Genomic DNA, 15,118 nt, shown 5'->3' on the forward strand with positions numbered 1-15,118 from the left:
ACAGCAGGTCTGGCTGCAGTTCTGCTGGGCGGTCGTCTGCCCCGCACAGACCAGCCATCAGACGGGATATTTGTGAACTAGGGGTACCCCCCCCCAATAAAACGGAAGCAGTTGCCACACATGCAAATAGGCGTGTGCGTGTGCCAGTTGGGTCTCCGCAGACCCGGTTGTGTGGGAGGCATCCCAGGTGTTTCTTTCAGCCATCTGGGCTCGGGCATTGTCAGGTTCCTGACCCCACTCCCGAGGCCAGAGCCATGGCAGGGCCAGGGGCCACCCTCCACTCTGGCCATTGTGTGCGCAGCTCCGATCCTCTGGCCCCCTGCCCGGGCACTGGGCTCCTGCTGGGATGCAGAATGTCAAGGAGAGAGACCCACGGAGCCCGAGCAGTCGCCCTCCCCCTCCTCACCTTGCAGGGAAATAGCAGTGTATTCGTGGGAATGTCACAGGAACTTTGGGATCTGAGGGACCAAGCTTTGAATTTCCCGCCGGCTGTGTGACAATGAGCCGATCTCTTCGCCGCTCTGGGCCTCACTTCCCTAATGTTGCCACCCCACAGAGCGTGTGAGGGCATCAGCTCCGCTGGCCAGCGTCCTAGCACTTGGTAGTGTTCGTACATGTTTGCTTTCTTCCTATGGCACCGTCATGGGCACCCGCTTGCCCACCTGCTTCCATCCCCCTTCCCCACAGCACCGTGGTGTGGTCCAGGTGTGGGCCTGTCAAGACACTCAGGTTCTTCCCCAGGGAGGAAGCCACACCTGGCTGCCTGGGACGGAAGCAGCCTCAGGATTCCCGCGTGGACTTCAGGAACTCGGGCTGCAAGGGGGCCAGACCTGCTCCCCTGCGCCTCTCCCGGAGCAGAGCTGTCCTCTGTCCTCGCGCACAAAGCCTCACCGACCCTTGTCCGGACACATCCAGCCCGGCGGGAGCACAGCCTGGCTGCCCGCTGGGTCCCACTGACTTGCTTCTGCTGATTAAACTTCCTAATATAATTCCAACACCATCAATATCAACCATCTGCACCACCACCACCACTCAGCATCAACCATCAGCACCACCACCATCTACATCAACTTCCCCACCACCATCAACATCAATCATCATCACCACCACCACCATCCACATCAACCTCACCAACACCAACACCAGTATCAACTGTCACTACCATCACCACTACCACTACCATCATCTACATCAACCTCCCACCACCACCACCACCATCAATATCAACCATCATCACCACCACCACTCAGCAGCAACTATCAGCACCACCACCATCTACATCAACTTCCCCACCACCATCAACATCAATCATCATCGCCACCACCATTTACATCAACTTCCCCACCACCATCAACATCAACCATCACCACCACCATTTACATCAACTTCCCCACCACCATCAACATCAACCATCACCACCACCATTTACATCAACTTCCCCACCACCATCAACATCAACCATCACCACCACCATCTATATCAACTTCCCCACCACCATCAATATCACCCATCATCTCCACCACCATTTACATCAACATCAATCATCATCACCACCACCATCTACATCAACTTCCCCACCACCATCAACATCAGCCATCATCGCCACCACCATCTACATCAACTTCCCCACCACCATCAACATCAACCATCACCACCACCATTTACATCAACTTCCCCACCACCATCAACATCAATCATCATCACCACCACCATTTACATCAACTTCCCCACCACCATCAGTATCAACTGTCACTACAATCCACCACCACTACCATCATCTACATCAACCATCATCACCACCACCACCACCATCAACATCAACCATCATAACCACCACCATCCACATCAACCTCACCAACACCAACACCATATCAACTGTCACTACCATCACCACCACCACTACCATCATCTACAACAACCATCATCACCACCACCACCACCATCAATATCAACCATCATCACCACCACCACCATCCACATCAACCTTACCAACACCAACACCAGTATCAACTGTCACTACCATTCACCACCACTACCATCATCTACATCAACCTCCCACCACCACCACCACCATCAATATCAACCCAACACCAGTATCAGCTATAATCACCACGAACACCAACAACACAAGGCTTATAATTATGTATTTATTTTACTTTTCAAAATACATTCACGTGCATGACCTCATTAGCTCTTACGTACTTCGGAAGGCTTGAAGAACTGGCGTCATTATCCTCATTTTATCTGTAATGAAGCAGATTCACACCCAAGTGGTGGCTAATGGAACCCAGACTAGAGTTGGGTCCTTCTGACTCCAAAACGAATGCTTTTGTTCAGTGGACCCCACTGTTTCAATGAAAACGAAGAACTTTCCACCCACTTCTGATGTTAATGACTCTGGTTTTACATTCCAGTTGGGGTCTTCAGAATGACTGACCCTTTGGGACCATATATCCCAACCCCCACGCATCCCAGGTGAGCCACTAGCCCCCCAAAGTTCTTGTAACCCCTAAAGTTGAAGTTTCATCCAGGCCTCTGGACTCCAAACTCAGCCTTCTCTCCATGACAAAAGGCCACCTTCCCGGGCCCCCAGGGGTTTCTCAGCTCTGAGAAGGTGGCTGCCCGAACTCTTCCCTGGAACACAAGCTTTCCTACTGAAGGGACAGTGTGGCCGGGAGCTCCTGCCCCCACGGTCTCGTCTCAGAGCTCCAGGCGGCCCGAGAAGGACACAGGATGCTGGCTTTGGTCAGCGCCACCCCTGGAAGTGCCCCGGGCCAGGGTGGCCTTCCAGCCCCGACCCCCTGGTCCAGGTAAGCCCAGAGCACACTCCCCTCCCCGCAGGCAGGCCGAGCCTCTTCTGTGGCGACCTGGCTGCCCTGCCTGCCAAGGGGTGCCCTAGATCTCGGTGTGGGGCCCGCTGTCCCTGCGCCCGGGCCCCAGGCTGGCCTGGCGGGGCTGCAGGGCAGCTGTGTTGCTGATGGTCAGCGTGGAGCACTTGGCTGCCCTGCTCGGGAGCCCTTTCTTTTTGAGTTCAGAGGTCAAGTTTAGGTAATAAATGTCCTCCAGGGACTTGTCGTTCTTCCTGAGGATGTTGCTGGCCAAGCGGAAGAGGAAGACCACCGCGTAGATGCCGAAGATGGTGAGGATGTACCAGGCGGCGCTGGTGCCGTCCGGGAGCCGCAGGGCCCTGGGGGGCGCGCTGCCGTTCCTCCCCTCCGCCGAGTCCCGCAGCAGGTGCACCAGGGTGTGGGCAGCGCCCGCCTGCGTCTGGTTGGGGGCTCCCCAGGCGGTCCACTCAGCCACTGAGAGACAGAGAGACCCAGGTGAGACCAGCATCCAGGGCCGGGGCTGCCTGGCCACCAGGCCCGTGCTGGGAGGTCGTCACGTCGGCGGGAAGCGACGGCGGGGACTGCGGGGGAACCTCCTGGTCAATGGGCAGGAGCCTGACAGCACGTCCGTACGGTTTTAAAGATCAAAGAGTTCAGAACCCCAAGCTGTGGGACAGGAGACGAAACATCATAAAGATGCCAATCGTCCCTGAAGTAACCTGCACAAGTAGCACCATCGCAATGAAAATGCCCGGAGAATTGCTTTGGGAGCTAGACCGAGGGCACATGGGGAAGTGAGCTGTCCCGGTGAACGGGAAAGAAGGTGGGGAAGCCGTGCTGGGTGGGAGCCGGCCTCGCCGAACGTCAGGGCCAGCCAGGCAGGACCGCAGTTCGCCTTTTCCGGGAGAATGAGTCCTGTGCCTGCCCACAGCCCGCGGGGGCTCCTGGGCTGTGCAGAGGGTGTGCCGGGCGCTGGAGGGCCCGGCCCAATGCTCCTTAAACAGCCTCCCCGAAACCCACCGCAGCTGGAGCCGTGGGAGGCGGGGCTCAGATGGAGACCAGTGGGCCCGAGCTGACACCCCCGGAGGCAGCGTGGGGGCCTGTGGGTGACAAAGGGCCGTCCCTGCCCCGCGAGGGAGGGGGTCACTCGGGAGCAACGGGCCCTGGGCCCACGTCGCCCACGTCCTGTCCAACCAGTGCAGAGAAGTCAGCGGTGACTGCATGAAAAGAAGCCATTCAGCCCTGGCCGGTGTGGCTCAGTGGATAGAGCGTCGGCCTGCGGACTGGGGGGGTCCCGGGTTCGATTCCGGTCAAGGGCATGTACCTTGGTTGCGGGCACATCCCCAGTGGGAGGTGTGCAGGAGGCAGCTGATCGATGTTTCTCTCTCATCGATGTTTCTAACTCTCTATCCCTCTCCCTTCCTCTCTGTAAAAAATCAATAAAATATATATATATTTAAAAAAATAAGCCATTTAAAGCGCTAGAGAAAAGCAGAGTAGATGGTCCCTTTATCATCTCTGAGTGGGACATCCCTCCTAACCCTAACCCAAAACTCAGAAGGGGAGAAAAGCAGACAAAAGAAAACAAATGTTAAATTCAGCTAATAGAAGAATGTTGTTTCTGCTTACTATTAAACCAAGAACAACGACAAATGAGAAAATTTACAATTTATACCCCTGAGTTTCTCTTCATAGCTTCTGGTTCTGGAAGAAAAAGCCCAAAATGCCAATAGAAAAAAATATGCTAAGGATACAGACAATTAAGTTATAGAACATGCTAAAGGCTTCTCACTATTACTCACAAGAAAAATGCAAGTCAGAAGCACAAAAAAATATTGTTTTGTTGCCTATCGGCTGCAAATGCAGTTTCAGAACGCACCGTGGATGTGTTTGCGTGGCTGCTGTGAGGTGACGCCACACGCCCAGTCCGCAGGGCGCGACAGCACCATCACTCACCTCTGACCCGGCCTCCGCCTGCGGGAACGCGTCCTGTGGCCCCGCGGGGGCCTGGTGGGAGCAGCGAGTGTGTGAGGTAGTCCCTGCGGCACCTGGCCACTGCCCGAGAAGGCGCTCCCCCTGCGGGAACGCGTCCTGTGGACCCACGGGGGCCTGGTGGGAGCAGCGCGTGTGTGAGGTAGTCCCTGCTGCTGCCCGCAAACAGCCTGAGCAGCACCGCCTTCAGACAGTGCAGTGCATTCTGGGACCCCGTGCAGTGGAGTACTATGCAGCCACGAAAATCAATAAGAGCGTTTTTGGTACTAAATATTAATTAAAAAGTAACCCAAGGGAGACATAATGTGCAATCATGTGTGTAAATGAAGGGGGATGTGTTATCTGCTTGAAGCTTTCACATATATATGTGAAATATAAATATATATGGGATATAGATATATATATGAAATGTAAATATATGTGAAATGTAAATATATGTGAAATATAAATATATGTGAAATATAAATTTTTGTGAAATATAATATATATGAAATATGATATATATGAAATGTAAATATCTGTAGGAGAATAGGCAGTCGGGACCTGCGGTGCCCTCGGGAGGAATGGGGGGGAGATGGCTTTGCCCGGACGCCCTCTAGTACATCGCGTACTGTGTGCATTTATTTTCACAAAGAAATGGCTTTAAAGCCGCAGAGCCCCAGCAGGCACTGTCCGGCCGGCCAGCGCAGTGCCCTTGGGGAAAGCCGGTGCCCTCCCAGGCCAGGAGATTAGCATCTAAACTGCTGTTTAACCCCAAACTGTTCTCGCTCCCAGGAGCCGCAAGCAGGAAGGACGCAGCGAGGAGCAGTGAGGAACGGGGGCTTCCCTGGAACATTCCGGGCCGAGTCCCGTGTCGGGCGCCTCGTGAGCACAGATGGAGTCAGACGTGTGACAGCGTGAGCCCGTGGCCCGCTGCTGGGGGCACCGAAGGCTCCATAATGCTTCTATGCGATGTTGTTGCTAATTCATTTCGCTGACGCAAGATTCAGAGAGGCTGGTATTTTTTACGGGAGTTATTGTCAGAACGCGTGAATAACCTTAATACATGTATGTTTGTGTGTATGTATTTTTTATTCTATCACCTTGTATCCCCTCTGTGCCCTCTCCCCCTTTACTCATCCCCCTCCCCCCCGCAACCACCGCACTATCATCCCTGTCCACCAATTCTCTCTATTTTTTCTGTTTTGCTCAATCCCTTCACCACCACCTCCCCGCCCCCCAGGCTGGCAGCTGCTCTCTAAGAGTCGGTCTCTATCTTGCTTGGTAGTTCAGCTCATTAAGTTCCACATGGACCAGTAACCTGAGTGCTTTCAGATGAGGGAGAAGCCGGTTAAAAATAAACTCTGCACACCAATTTGGCATCGCCCGAATGAGCAGACTAAGTCGTGAGAAACACCACCACCCTCAGGAATTCCACACCACGGCTGGTGGAACGCTCGCGAACCTCAGAAGGGGAAATACCCATAATTATTTTAAAAAGCAGCTCAACCCGCCAGGAACATCATGAACTTAATTAGGGCAAGAGGACTTGTTTAAACGCGGAACACGCGGATGAACTCATAGAACGTTCTGGAATTGTTACGGAATGAAATGATGCCATACGTGCAGACACATATAAAAACACCCAACTGAAAACTACACACAGGAACGCACTTGGAAACGGGCTATTTCCCACATGAACAAAGCTCAGCCTGTTAATCAGCGAAGCACGCGGCTCTCTCCCTCCCTTTCCTGAGAGCAGCAGGGTGGGCTGGGGGGCTTCCGTGGGTAAACGTCCCGCAGAAGAAACAGGCCTTCCCCCTGTGGCGTCCGCACGTGTGCGGATGTGAAATGTACAAGTGACGCCAGGGCGGCCCTGCTGGCAGCGGGAGATCACTCACCCTCCATGCGGGAGCTCCTCTTCCGTGGGCGCCGTGTCCCTGCGGGCAGACGCAGGGCAGCACCAGCCAGAAACTACAGCACGGAGCTGGGTGAGCTGCCGCTCACTCAGTTACTCAGAGAACTGAGGGTCTCTCTGCTGCTGGCGCAGAATAGAAGCACCTCCTGCTCTGGCTCTTGGGGACGGTCTGGAGCGAAGGAGCTGTTGGAACCCATGCTGGTCCCAAGGGTTGTCCAGCCCTCCCGTCGCCTCCAGCCCTCCCATCCCCTCCAGCCCACGGGGCGGGCCTCTCCTGCTGCTGGATCCCGCCCTATAGCCTGGCGGCTCCTGAAACCCCCGGTCTGCACCTGCAGCGGGCGGGGCAGGGGCAGGTGTGCCGAGGCCATGTCACGGGGCCAGGAGGCTCCAGGGGCCAGTCACCAACTTCCTCTGGGGCTGTCCTGGCTGTGAGACAGGCAGGAGGCCGTGGAGGACACAGCCCCGCAGGGTCAGGGAGCAGTGGGCCCCGGCCAGGCGGGAGGAGCGTCTGAGTCACAGACACTCCATGAAGTGGGCCTATTCTAGCCCTGGAAAGGGTCCCCAGCCCCGTTCTTCTGGACTCCCCACTAACAGGACCATGACCTGCCACCCTTGTGAGGGGTGTGGGCTTTTATTTACTTATTTTTAATACTAGAGGCCCGTTGCACGAAGATTCCTGCGATAGGCCTTCTTTCCCCTGGCTGCCTGCGCCAGTTTTCCTCTGGCACCGGGACCCAGACCTTCACTCTGGCCACCGCCTTCCATCTTCGCTCCGGACACAGTCTTCGCTGCGGCTGGAGCCTTCAGGCTTTGCTCCTTGCTCCGGCGGGAGTCTTCAGTCTCGGCCAGAGCTGCTCCTGTAGCTCCTTCCGCCCCCCACCCTCCCCCTCATAGCTTGATTGCTGCTTCACCTGCAGACCTCGCCGATGGTCTCCTGGGTTCCAGGGTGCCCCCTGGCCTGCAGCCCAGCTTTCTGATCACGATCATGGGCTGTAGGCAAGGCGGCTACTGGGTTCAAGGGTGCCGCCTTGCCTGCGGCCTGGTTTCCGATCACGATCACAATCACAGCCGCAGGGTCCCACCGCCCAGGGCCGCACACGGGAGTCCTGGCTGGGGCTGGGGCTTAGGCAGCACACGGGGGCCCGATTGGTGGCTCCCGGTGTCCCACCCTGCCTGCAGTATGCAAATTAGCCATTTTGTTGGCGGTTAATTTGCGTATCCCGCTGATTAGCCAATGGGAGGCGTAGCGAAAGTACGGTCAATTACCATGTTTGTCTATTATTAGATAGGCTATTTCTGAGAGGAAGAGAGAGGGAGGGAGAGAGAGAAACATCAATGATGAGAGGGAATCATTGATTGGCTGCCCCTTGCACGTGCCCCACTGGAGATCAAGCCCGCAACTCGGGCCTGTGCCCTGACTGGGGATTGAACCAGGACCTCCTGGTTCATAGGTCGATGCTCAACCACTGAGCCACAGCAGCCGGGCTTAATGAATATATTCATTTTTATTCTCACCCAAGGTTTTCCATTGATTTTTTAGAGAGAGTGGAAGGAAGGGAGAGGAGGGGGAGAGAAAGAGAAACATCGATGTGAGAGAGACACATCAATTGGTTGCTTCCTGCTCATGCCCCAACCGGGGTCAGGGATTGAACCTCCAGCCAAGGTACGTGCCCTTGACTGGGAATAGAGCCTGGGACCTTCAGTCCACAGGACAACACTCTAACCACTGAGCAACCGGCCAGGCAGGGCAGGCTGTTGGCTTTTAAAGTGTAATTTGATCAAGTTCACATCAGTGGGACCTAGAGAAGTAAATTATAGCGCAGGCCCAGGGCCCAGCGCTTCCCTCCAAGGCCCCCACCCGGAGAAAGGAGACACATCCAGACCGTGCACAAGTGCCCACAGTGCGTGACTCCCAGCGGCTACAGTGGAGACAGCCCAGCATCCACCAGCTGACGAAGGACACAGAACGTGTGGCTTATCCGCACTATGCAACGTTATTTGGCAAGAAAAAGAAGTGATACATGTTACAAAATAGATAACCCTTGGAAACACTGCTAAGTGAAAGAAGTCGGCTACAAAGGTCAAAATATTGTGTGCGTCCATTGATAGGAAATGTCAAAAACAGACAAATCTGTAGACAGTCCATTTGGCGGTTCCCTGGGGCTGAGGAGGGGCTTGGGAGGGTGATGGTCTAGTGCTGGTTGCACAACTCTGTGAATGCACTAAAGCCACTGAACTGTATGCTGTGACTTTAATGGTTTGTGTGTTATATTTTAATATATAAAAGGCTAAGTGACTGACCAACCGTCTGTCTGTCCGACTGACTGACCAGCCAGGACATATGACACGCACTGGAAATTTAAAAATAAACATTGACTCGCGCATGCACGGTACATATAAAGCTCTCACTGGCGCCAATTGCACGCGTGTGTTTCAATCTGTCATTGTTGATTGTGAATTTGGTTGACACTTCTGTTATAGAGAAAGGGTGAATAGCGATATTAAAATATTTCTTCTAATTAATTTCCTTTCAATGTGCACTAATCCGTGCACCGAGCCACTAGTATTTTAATAATATAGGCATTGATGGAATACTATCCTTTGTTAAAGTTCTGTTTAGGTTCCTGCTGTCTCCAGCCTGGAGGGTGGGACCGTGGCCTTGGGCTCTGCCACAGACTCGGGTGACACACTGTGTGGCCCTGGGCAAGGCCCTGCCCTCTGTGGTCCGCAGCCCCTCACCTGTGAGCGGGGGAGGCAGGGACCCGCCGCCTCCGGTCCCAGGAAGCAGGAAGGAAGCTGGCGGGGAGGCGAGCTCCCTGTGGGGGTGTCTGCACGGGAGCGCTGCCAACACAGGCGCCTGGGGACAGGGAGGGGCGCGGGCAGCTGCTGCCCACGGTGCGACTTCAGAGCTGAGTCACCTGTGCAGTCGCAGGGGCGGCATCCATCTCGGCCCCGGAAACCGGGGGCCCTGGGGAAGGTGGCCTTCGTCCCCCTGTGCAGGGCACTCGGTCAGGAAAGGCCCTGTGTCAGGGCTGCCCACAGGGCTGCTGCCGGAGTCCCTGCAGGACAGCAGTGGGTGCCCTCGGACAGGCAGGGACGCTCTCTCCGGCTCTGAGAGTGACGTGCCCGTGTCACACAGCTCCGGGGGCCAGCGCCAAAGCTGCTCTCCCCACAGCCTGCACGTCCCCTTCAAGCCGGGCCAGGGTCCCCTGGACTCTCCGGTCACCTGCCCTGCAGGCGGAGCTGTGGACCGTCACCGCCCAGGCATATCCGTGACCTTGGAGCCCTCCTTGTTGGTCAATCATACTATGGTGTTAAAAGCCAGGACAATGGTTCCTGCCAGCGTGGTTCAGGGGTTAGCACGTCGGGCCACGCACCGAAGGGTCACGGGTTCTATTCCTGGTAAAGGGCACGTACCTGGGTTGCAGGTTCAATCCTCCTGCCCTGGTCCAGGTGTGTGTGGGAGACAACCAATTGACATGTCTCTCTCACATTGATGCTTCTCTCTCTCTCTCTCTCTCTCTCTCTCTCTCTCTCTCTCTCTCTCTCTCTCTCCTTCTATTCCTCCCTTCCACTCTTTCTAAAAAGCAATGGAAAAAATACCATTAAGTAAGGATTTCTTAAAAAGCCAGGATAATGGGTGTTGCTCAGTGGAGGGTGAGTGACAGGGCGGGGGGCGGGGCTGCTCAGGCCGTTCCTGGCTCTGCTCCGCCTGCGGCTCCCAGAACTGAGCGCTGAGCTGTGGTCACTCCCCCGCCTCCCCTGGTCGCATCCTCCACTGTCTCTGGCGACAGGAACTGACCCCCATGAGCGTCGCTGTGTGTCCCTGGCCGTTCTGACAGCTGTCTCTCTAACCCCAGAGCCCCGGTGGGCGGAGGGAAGACAGGTCAGGGTTTATGCAGACAATACAAATGCTCTTCTTCAAGGGGTGTTCTCTTCCGTCTAAGGTGCCCTGTCCCTGGAGGGGGTGGCGCAGCCCACGGTCACAGGCAGAGCAGCCCCCGGCCCCACGCAGAGTGGCCGTGCCGCCCCCCCCCCCCCCGCCAGTGCTTACACAACAGAGAGGTGAGCAGCCTATGCCCAGAGCCAGGACGGCCTTCCTCCGGGTGTACCTCCGGGGCCTCGGGCAGCCCAGACGGACCCGCCCGCCAGGCAGTCACACCAGCCGTCCGTCAGGCCAGGCCCGCGATTGGGCTGAGCGCGCCCGGCTCCGGTGCCGCTGGGGACGGCGCTGCAGGGCCAGGCTGCGGCTTTCCTTTTGTGTGTTTGGTCTGCTGACGAGCAGGGAGCTTCGAGGACGTGGGAGCAAAGGTGGCGACGATGTGGGGTTGACTTCCCCCAAAAGAGGAAATAAAAGAGAAACGAGTGCGTCTGAACTTCCGGGGGTGAGCGCTGCATTGAAGAAAACGTCAGTAAATACATGCCTGTAGCCTGGCCCGTGTGGCTCAGTGGTTAAATATCAACCTATGAACCAGGAGGTCACGGTTCAATTCCCGGTCAGGGCACAGGCCGGGTTGCAGGCTCCATCCCCAGTGTGGGGCGTTCAGGAGGCAGCCGACCAGTGATTCTCATCATTGATGTTTTTCTCTCTCCCTCTCCCTTCCTCTCTCTAAAACTAATAAATAAATAAAATAACAAGTGCTTTGCAGCAAAAACAAAAGGCTATTAACAGACTCAAGAAGAAAATAAAGGACGAACTGGGGGAAATCGTTTGCAACACATGTAATAAAATGACCAATTTCTTAATATTGCAAAGGCTTTTAACATTAAGAAACAGGGCAGCACCCCGGCAGGGAAATGGCCCAAATTCAGGAAAAACTAGTCACAGAAAAGGAAGCACGGATGTTTTTAAAACATCAAAATATGCTCGTTCCCAGGCAGGGCGCTCGGCATGCACATTCAGCTACCCGGAGGACTCACTTCCCGCTTGCTGACCGGGCAGGCCGCCTGCGCGACGGGTCTGCCACGGCCTCCGGCACAGGCCACGGCGCTGTCAGAACGGCCGGGACACATGGCGACGCCCATGGGGGTCAGTTCCTGTCGCCAGCATTAGCAAGGACAGTGACATTGTTAACGTGTCACAGCACGCCCGCCTTCTGACCGCTCCGGCTTCCAGGCGTTCTGGGGTCTGTGTGTGCGAGCCGTTTCCGGGCACAGGTACGGTGCTTGTCACGGCCCCATCGTCACAGCTAAAGGCTGGAAGCCACCTGATGCCCAACGAGAGCGGCTGAAGCCAGCGCGGGACCCACACCGCGGGGTCCTCCTCGCGCATCAAAAGGCCGGAGGCGGTGTCTGTGCACCCAGAGGAGCAAGCTTCTGCACGTCGCTGAGCGGGGTAAGCAGGTGCCCATCGGCGGGTGGTGCAGACCGTCCGCGTGGAAAAGCTGGACGCCCCTGCGCATGCAGAGAGCACCTCTGACCGCAGCCCAGACCCTCTCGTTCCTCCTCGGAGCGGCGGCCCTTTAATGGTCTGTTGTTTTCTTCACAAGCATCTATTACCCCTAAGCTGGCCTCCGCCCCGTTAGCATCTTCTCGTAGGAAGTTCACCCTGCTCTTAGAGAAACAGCCTGCGGGGCAAATGAGGTGAGAACTGCACCTGTGGCTGCCCAGACTTTTAACAAAAACAAACAAAAGCCCTGGAAATTCAGTCACTCACCCTCCCCTCCCGCAGGGGCGGCCTCAGTAATTCCGTGTAGGCGGTCCTGATGCTGACAGCGCACCTGTCTCCCAGGGAGCCACCTGGAGGCGGACGCTGGGACTCAGATGGATGTGGATGCTCTGCCCCCTGGTGGCGAGGGGTTGCTATAATCACCAGGTCAGCGCGCAGAGCTGGGGGGTGGGGGGGACTCCTGGGGTGTCCAGCAGAAGGGCTTTCAATAGAGGGCGCTGATGACACAGCCATGTTTGTATGATGGGGCCGCACGGGTTCTCTAGCATCACAAAGGTTAGTACCTGGATTTTACACACACACATACAAAAGCATTAAAAAAACAAACATTGTAAAGTGCATAAATATGGGCCTAATGATGGTTATTGATTTTTAAAATCCAAACTCTGACTGTCCATACCTAACCAATCAAACTCCCGCCCAGCCCTGGGGGGTGCTCACCGGCCGCCTGCCTGTCCGACTTCAGAGCGAGTCTGTGTTTCTCAGCCTCTTTCCCTGGGTCGCCCCTTGGGTTCTGCGCCTGTTGAACCCATTCCCCCACTAACTGCTCTGCCGACAGCGTGAGGCTTGTTTTCCTTCCCGGACCCGGACCGCCCAGCTCGCTGGAAAAGCCGAGGGACAGGAACACGCGGCGAACCGCAGGTGGGAAAGCCACAGCTGGGCTGACGGTAGCAACTTCCGTGTGGTGAGAACCGTTATCACCGAGCTCCGCGCCTGGCATCGCTCTTCCCCGTCGGCCCGGAACCCCTGTAGGGGGCTGTGTCCGCCCAGAACCTCAAAACGCAGCCTTGTTTGGAGGAGCCGTGCGGATGTGATCAGCGAAGGACCCACAGATGAGAGCACCTGGAGGAGGTGGGCCTGGAGCCAGGACTGCGCTCTGTGAGAGGAGGAAGGACGCCCCAGAGGAGATGGACGCCGAGAGCGGAGGATGCGGCCACAGCCAAGGACAGCTGGCGCTCAGAAGCTGGAAGGGAAGGGAAGGGACCTCTCCCAGGACCCCCAGGAGGGTATGGCGCTGCCGACACCGAGATTTCGGACCTCTGGCTTCAAGAACTGGGCGAGAATAAATCGTGGCTGTTTCAAGCCACTAATCCTGTGGTAAATGGCCGTGGCAGCGACAGGAAGCAATAGAGTCCCTCACTAAACCCTCACTCCAAAGCCGTGTGTGAAGAGCCATCTGAAGCCCTGGGCTCTTTCCCGTGGGTCCCGGGGAATTCTCCCTGCTTCCTGCTGGCTCAGGCCTTTTGTGGCCAAGTTCGTCCTGAGCCCTCCCTTGTCCTGGGGGAGCCTTTCTGGCCTGGGGGTGAGCCCAGCCCCCGCCAGCTTGCCTCCTGCAGTGCGTCTCTAACTAGACAGCAGCGGGTTTCGGAAGATTGTCGAGTGTGAGAGATGCAGGGGTGGGTGAGCAGGAGGGCAATGGGGGACAGAGACCCACCCCCATTCACTGTGGGTGAGTGGTAGGGCTAGGGCTAGGGTTAGGGTTAGGGTTAGGGTTTAGGGATAGGGTTCTGGTTATAGTTTATGGTTAGGGTTTAGGGATAGGGTTCTGGTTATAGTTTATGGTTAGGGTTTAGGGATAGGGTTGGGTTAGGGGTTAAGGTTAGGGTTAAGGTTAGGGCTAGATTAGGTCTAGTTTTAGGGTTAGGCTTAGGGGGTAGGGATAATGTTAGGGTTAAGGTTAGGATTATGGTTATAGTTAGGGTTAGGTTTTAGGGCTAGGGTTAGAGTTAGGTTTATGGGTTAGGGTTATTGGTTAGGTTTAGGGTTAGGGTTAGGGTTACGGTTATTGGTTAGGGTTAGGATTAGGGTTAGGGGTTAAGGATTAGGTTTAGGGTAAGGATTTTTGGTGAGGATTAGGGTTATGGTTAGGGTTATTGGTTAGGGTTAGGGTAAGGGTTAGAGTTAGGGTTAGGGGTAGGGGTAGGGTTGTGGGTAGAGGTAGAGGTAGGTGTAGATGTAGGATATGGGTTAGCGTGAGGTTTAGGGTTAAAGCAACTTTCCACTGCTCCTCCCTGTGGCAAATTCAGAATTTATGATCTCCTACAAGGGGTTAGCCTCCTATTGTCCTGCTCTGTATCCACCTGATTCTGAAAGGTCATCGGAAGGGATGAAATGATTCCACTGACACAGTAATGGGTGGTTCTGAACCCACACATAGTAGGTTCAATGGGGACCCTAATGCAAAACCCAAACCTAACACTGACCAAAACCAAACACCTAACCCTAAACCTAACACTGTCCCTAAACCTAACCCTAACCCTAACCCTAACCCTATCCCTATACCTAACCCTAACCCTAAACCTAACACTGTCCCTAAACCAAACCCTAACCCTAACCCTAACCCTATCCCTATACCTAACCCTAACCCTAAACCTAACCCTATCCCTATCCCTAACCCTAACCCAAACCCTAACCCTAGCCCTAACCCTAATCCTATCCCTATCCTTAACCCTAACCCTAACCCTAACCATAGCCCTAACCCTAACCCTAACCCTAACCCTAACCCTAACCCTATCCCTATCCCTAACCCTAACCCTATCCCTAACCCTAACCCTAGCCCTAGCACTAACCCTAACCCTAACCCTAACCCTAACCCTAACCCTATCCCTAACCCTATCCCTAACCCTAGCCCTAGCCCTAGCACTAACCCTAACCCTAACCCTAACCCTAACCCTATCCCTATCCCTAACCCTAACCCTAACCCTAACCCTAACCCTATCCCTAACCCTAACC

At 55.3% G+C, this 15,118-nt stretch overlaps 1 protein-coding gene across 1 annotated transcript; it reads right to left on the reverse strand.

Moving 5' to 3' along the window:
* Positions 1 to 2,132: 2,132 nt before the first annotated feature.
* SMIM34 (small integral membrane protein 34) lies at positions 2,133 to 6,934 on the reverse strand. Its single transcript, XM_081087911.1, has 2 exons — positions 6,701 to 6,934; positions 2,133 to 3,302 (listed from the first exon to the last, which is right to left on the reverse strand). The coding sequence occupies exons 1-2, from the start codon at positions 6,705 to 6,707 to the stop codon at positions 2,896 to 2,898; spliced, it is 414 nt and encodes a 137-aa protein (XP_080944037.1). The 5' UTR covers positions 6,708 to 6,934; the 3' UTR covers positions 2,133 to 2,895.
* Between the last annotated feature and the right edge of the window lie 8,184 nt (positions 6,935 to 15,118).

This window comes from Myotis nattereri, assembly GCF_964212035.1.
Source record: "Myotis nattereri genome assembly, chromosome: 3".
NCBI classification, from domain to species: Eukaryota; Metazoa; Chordata; class Mammalia; order Chiroptera; family Vespertilionidae; genus Myotis; species Myotis nattereri.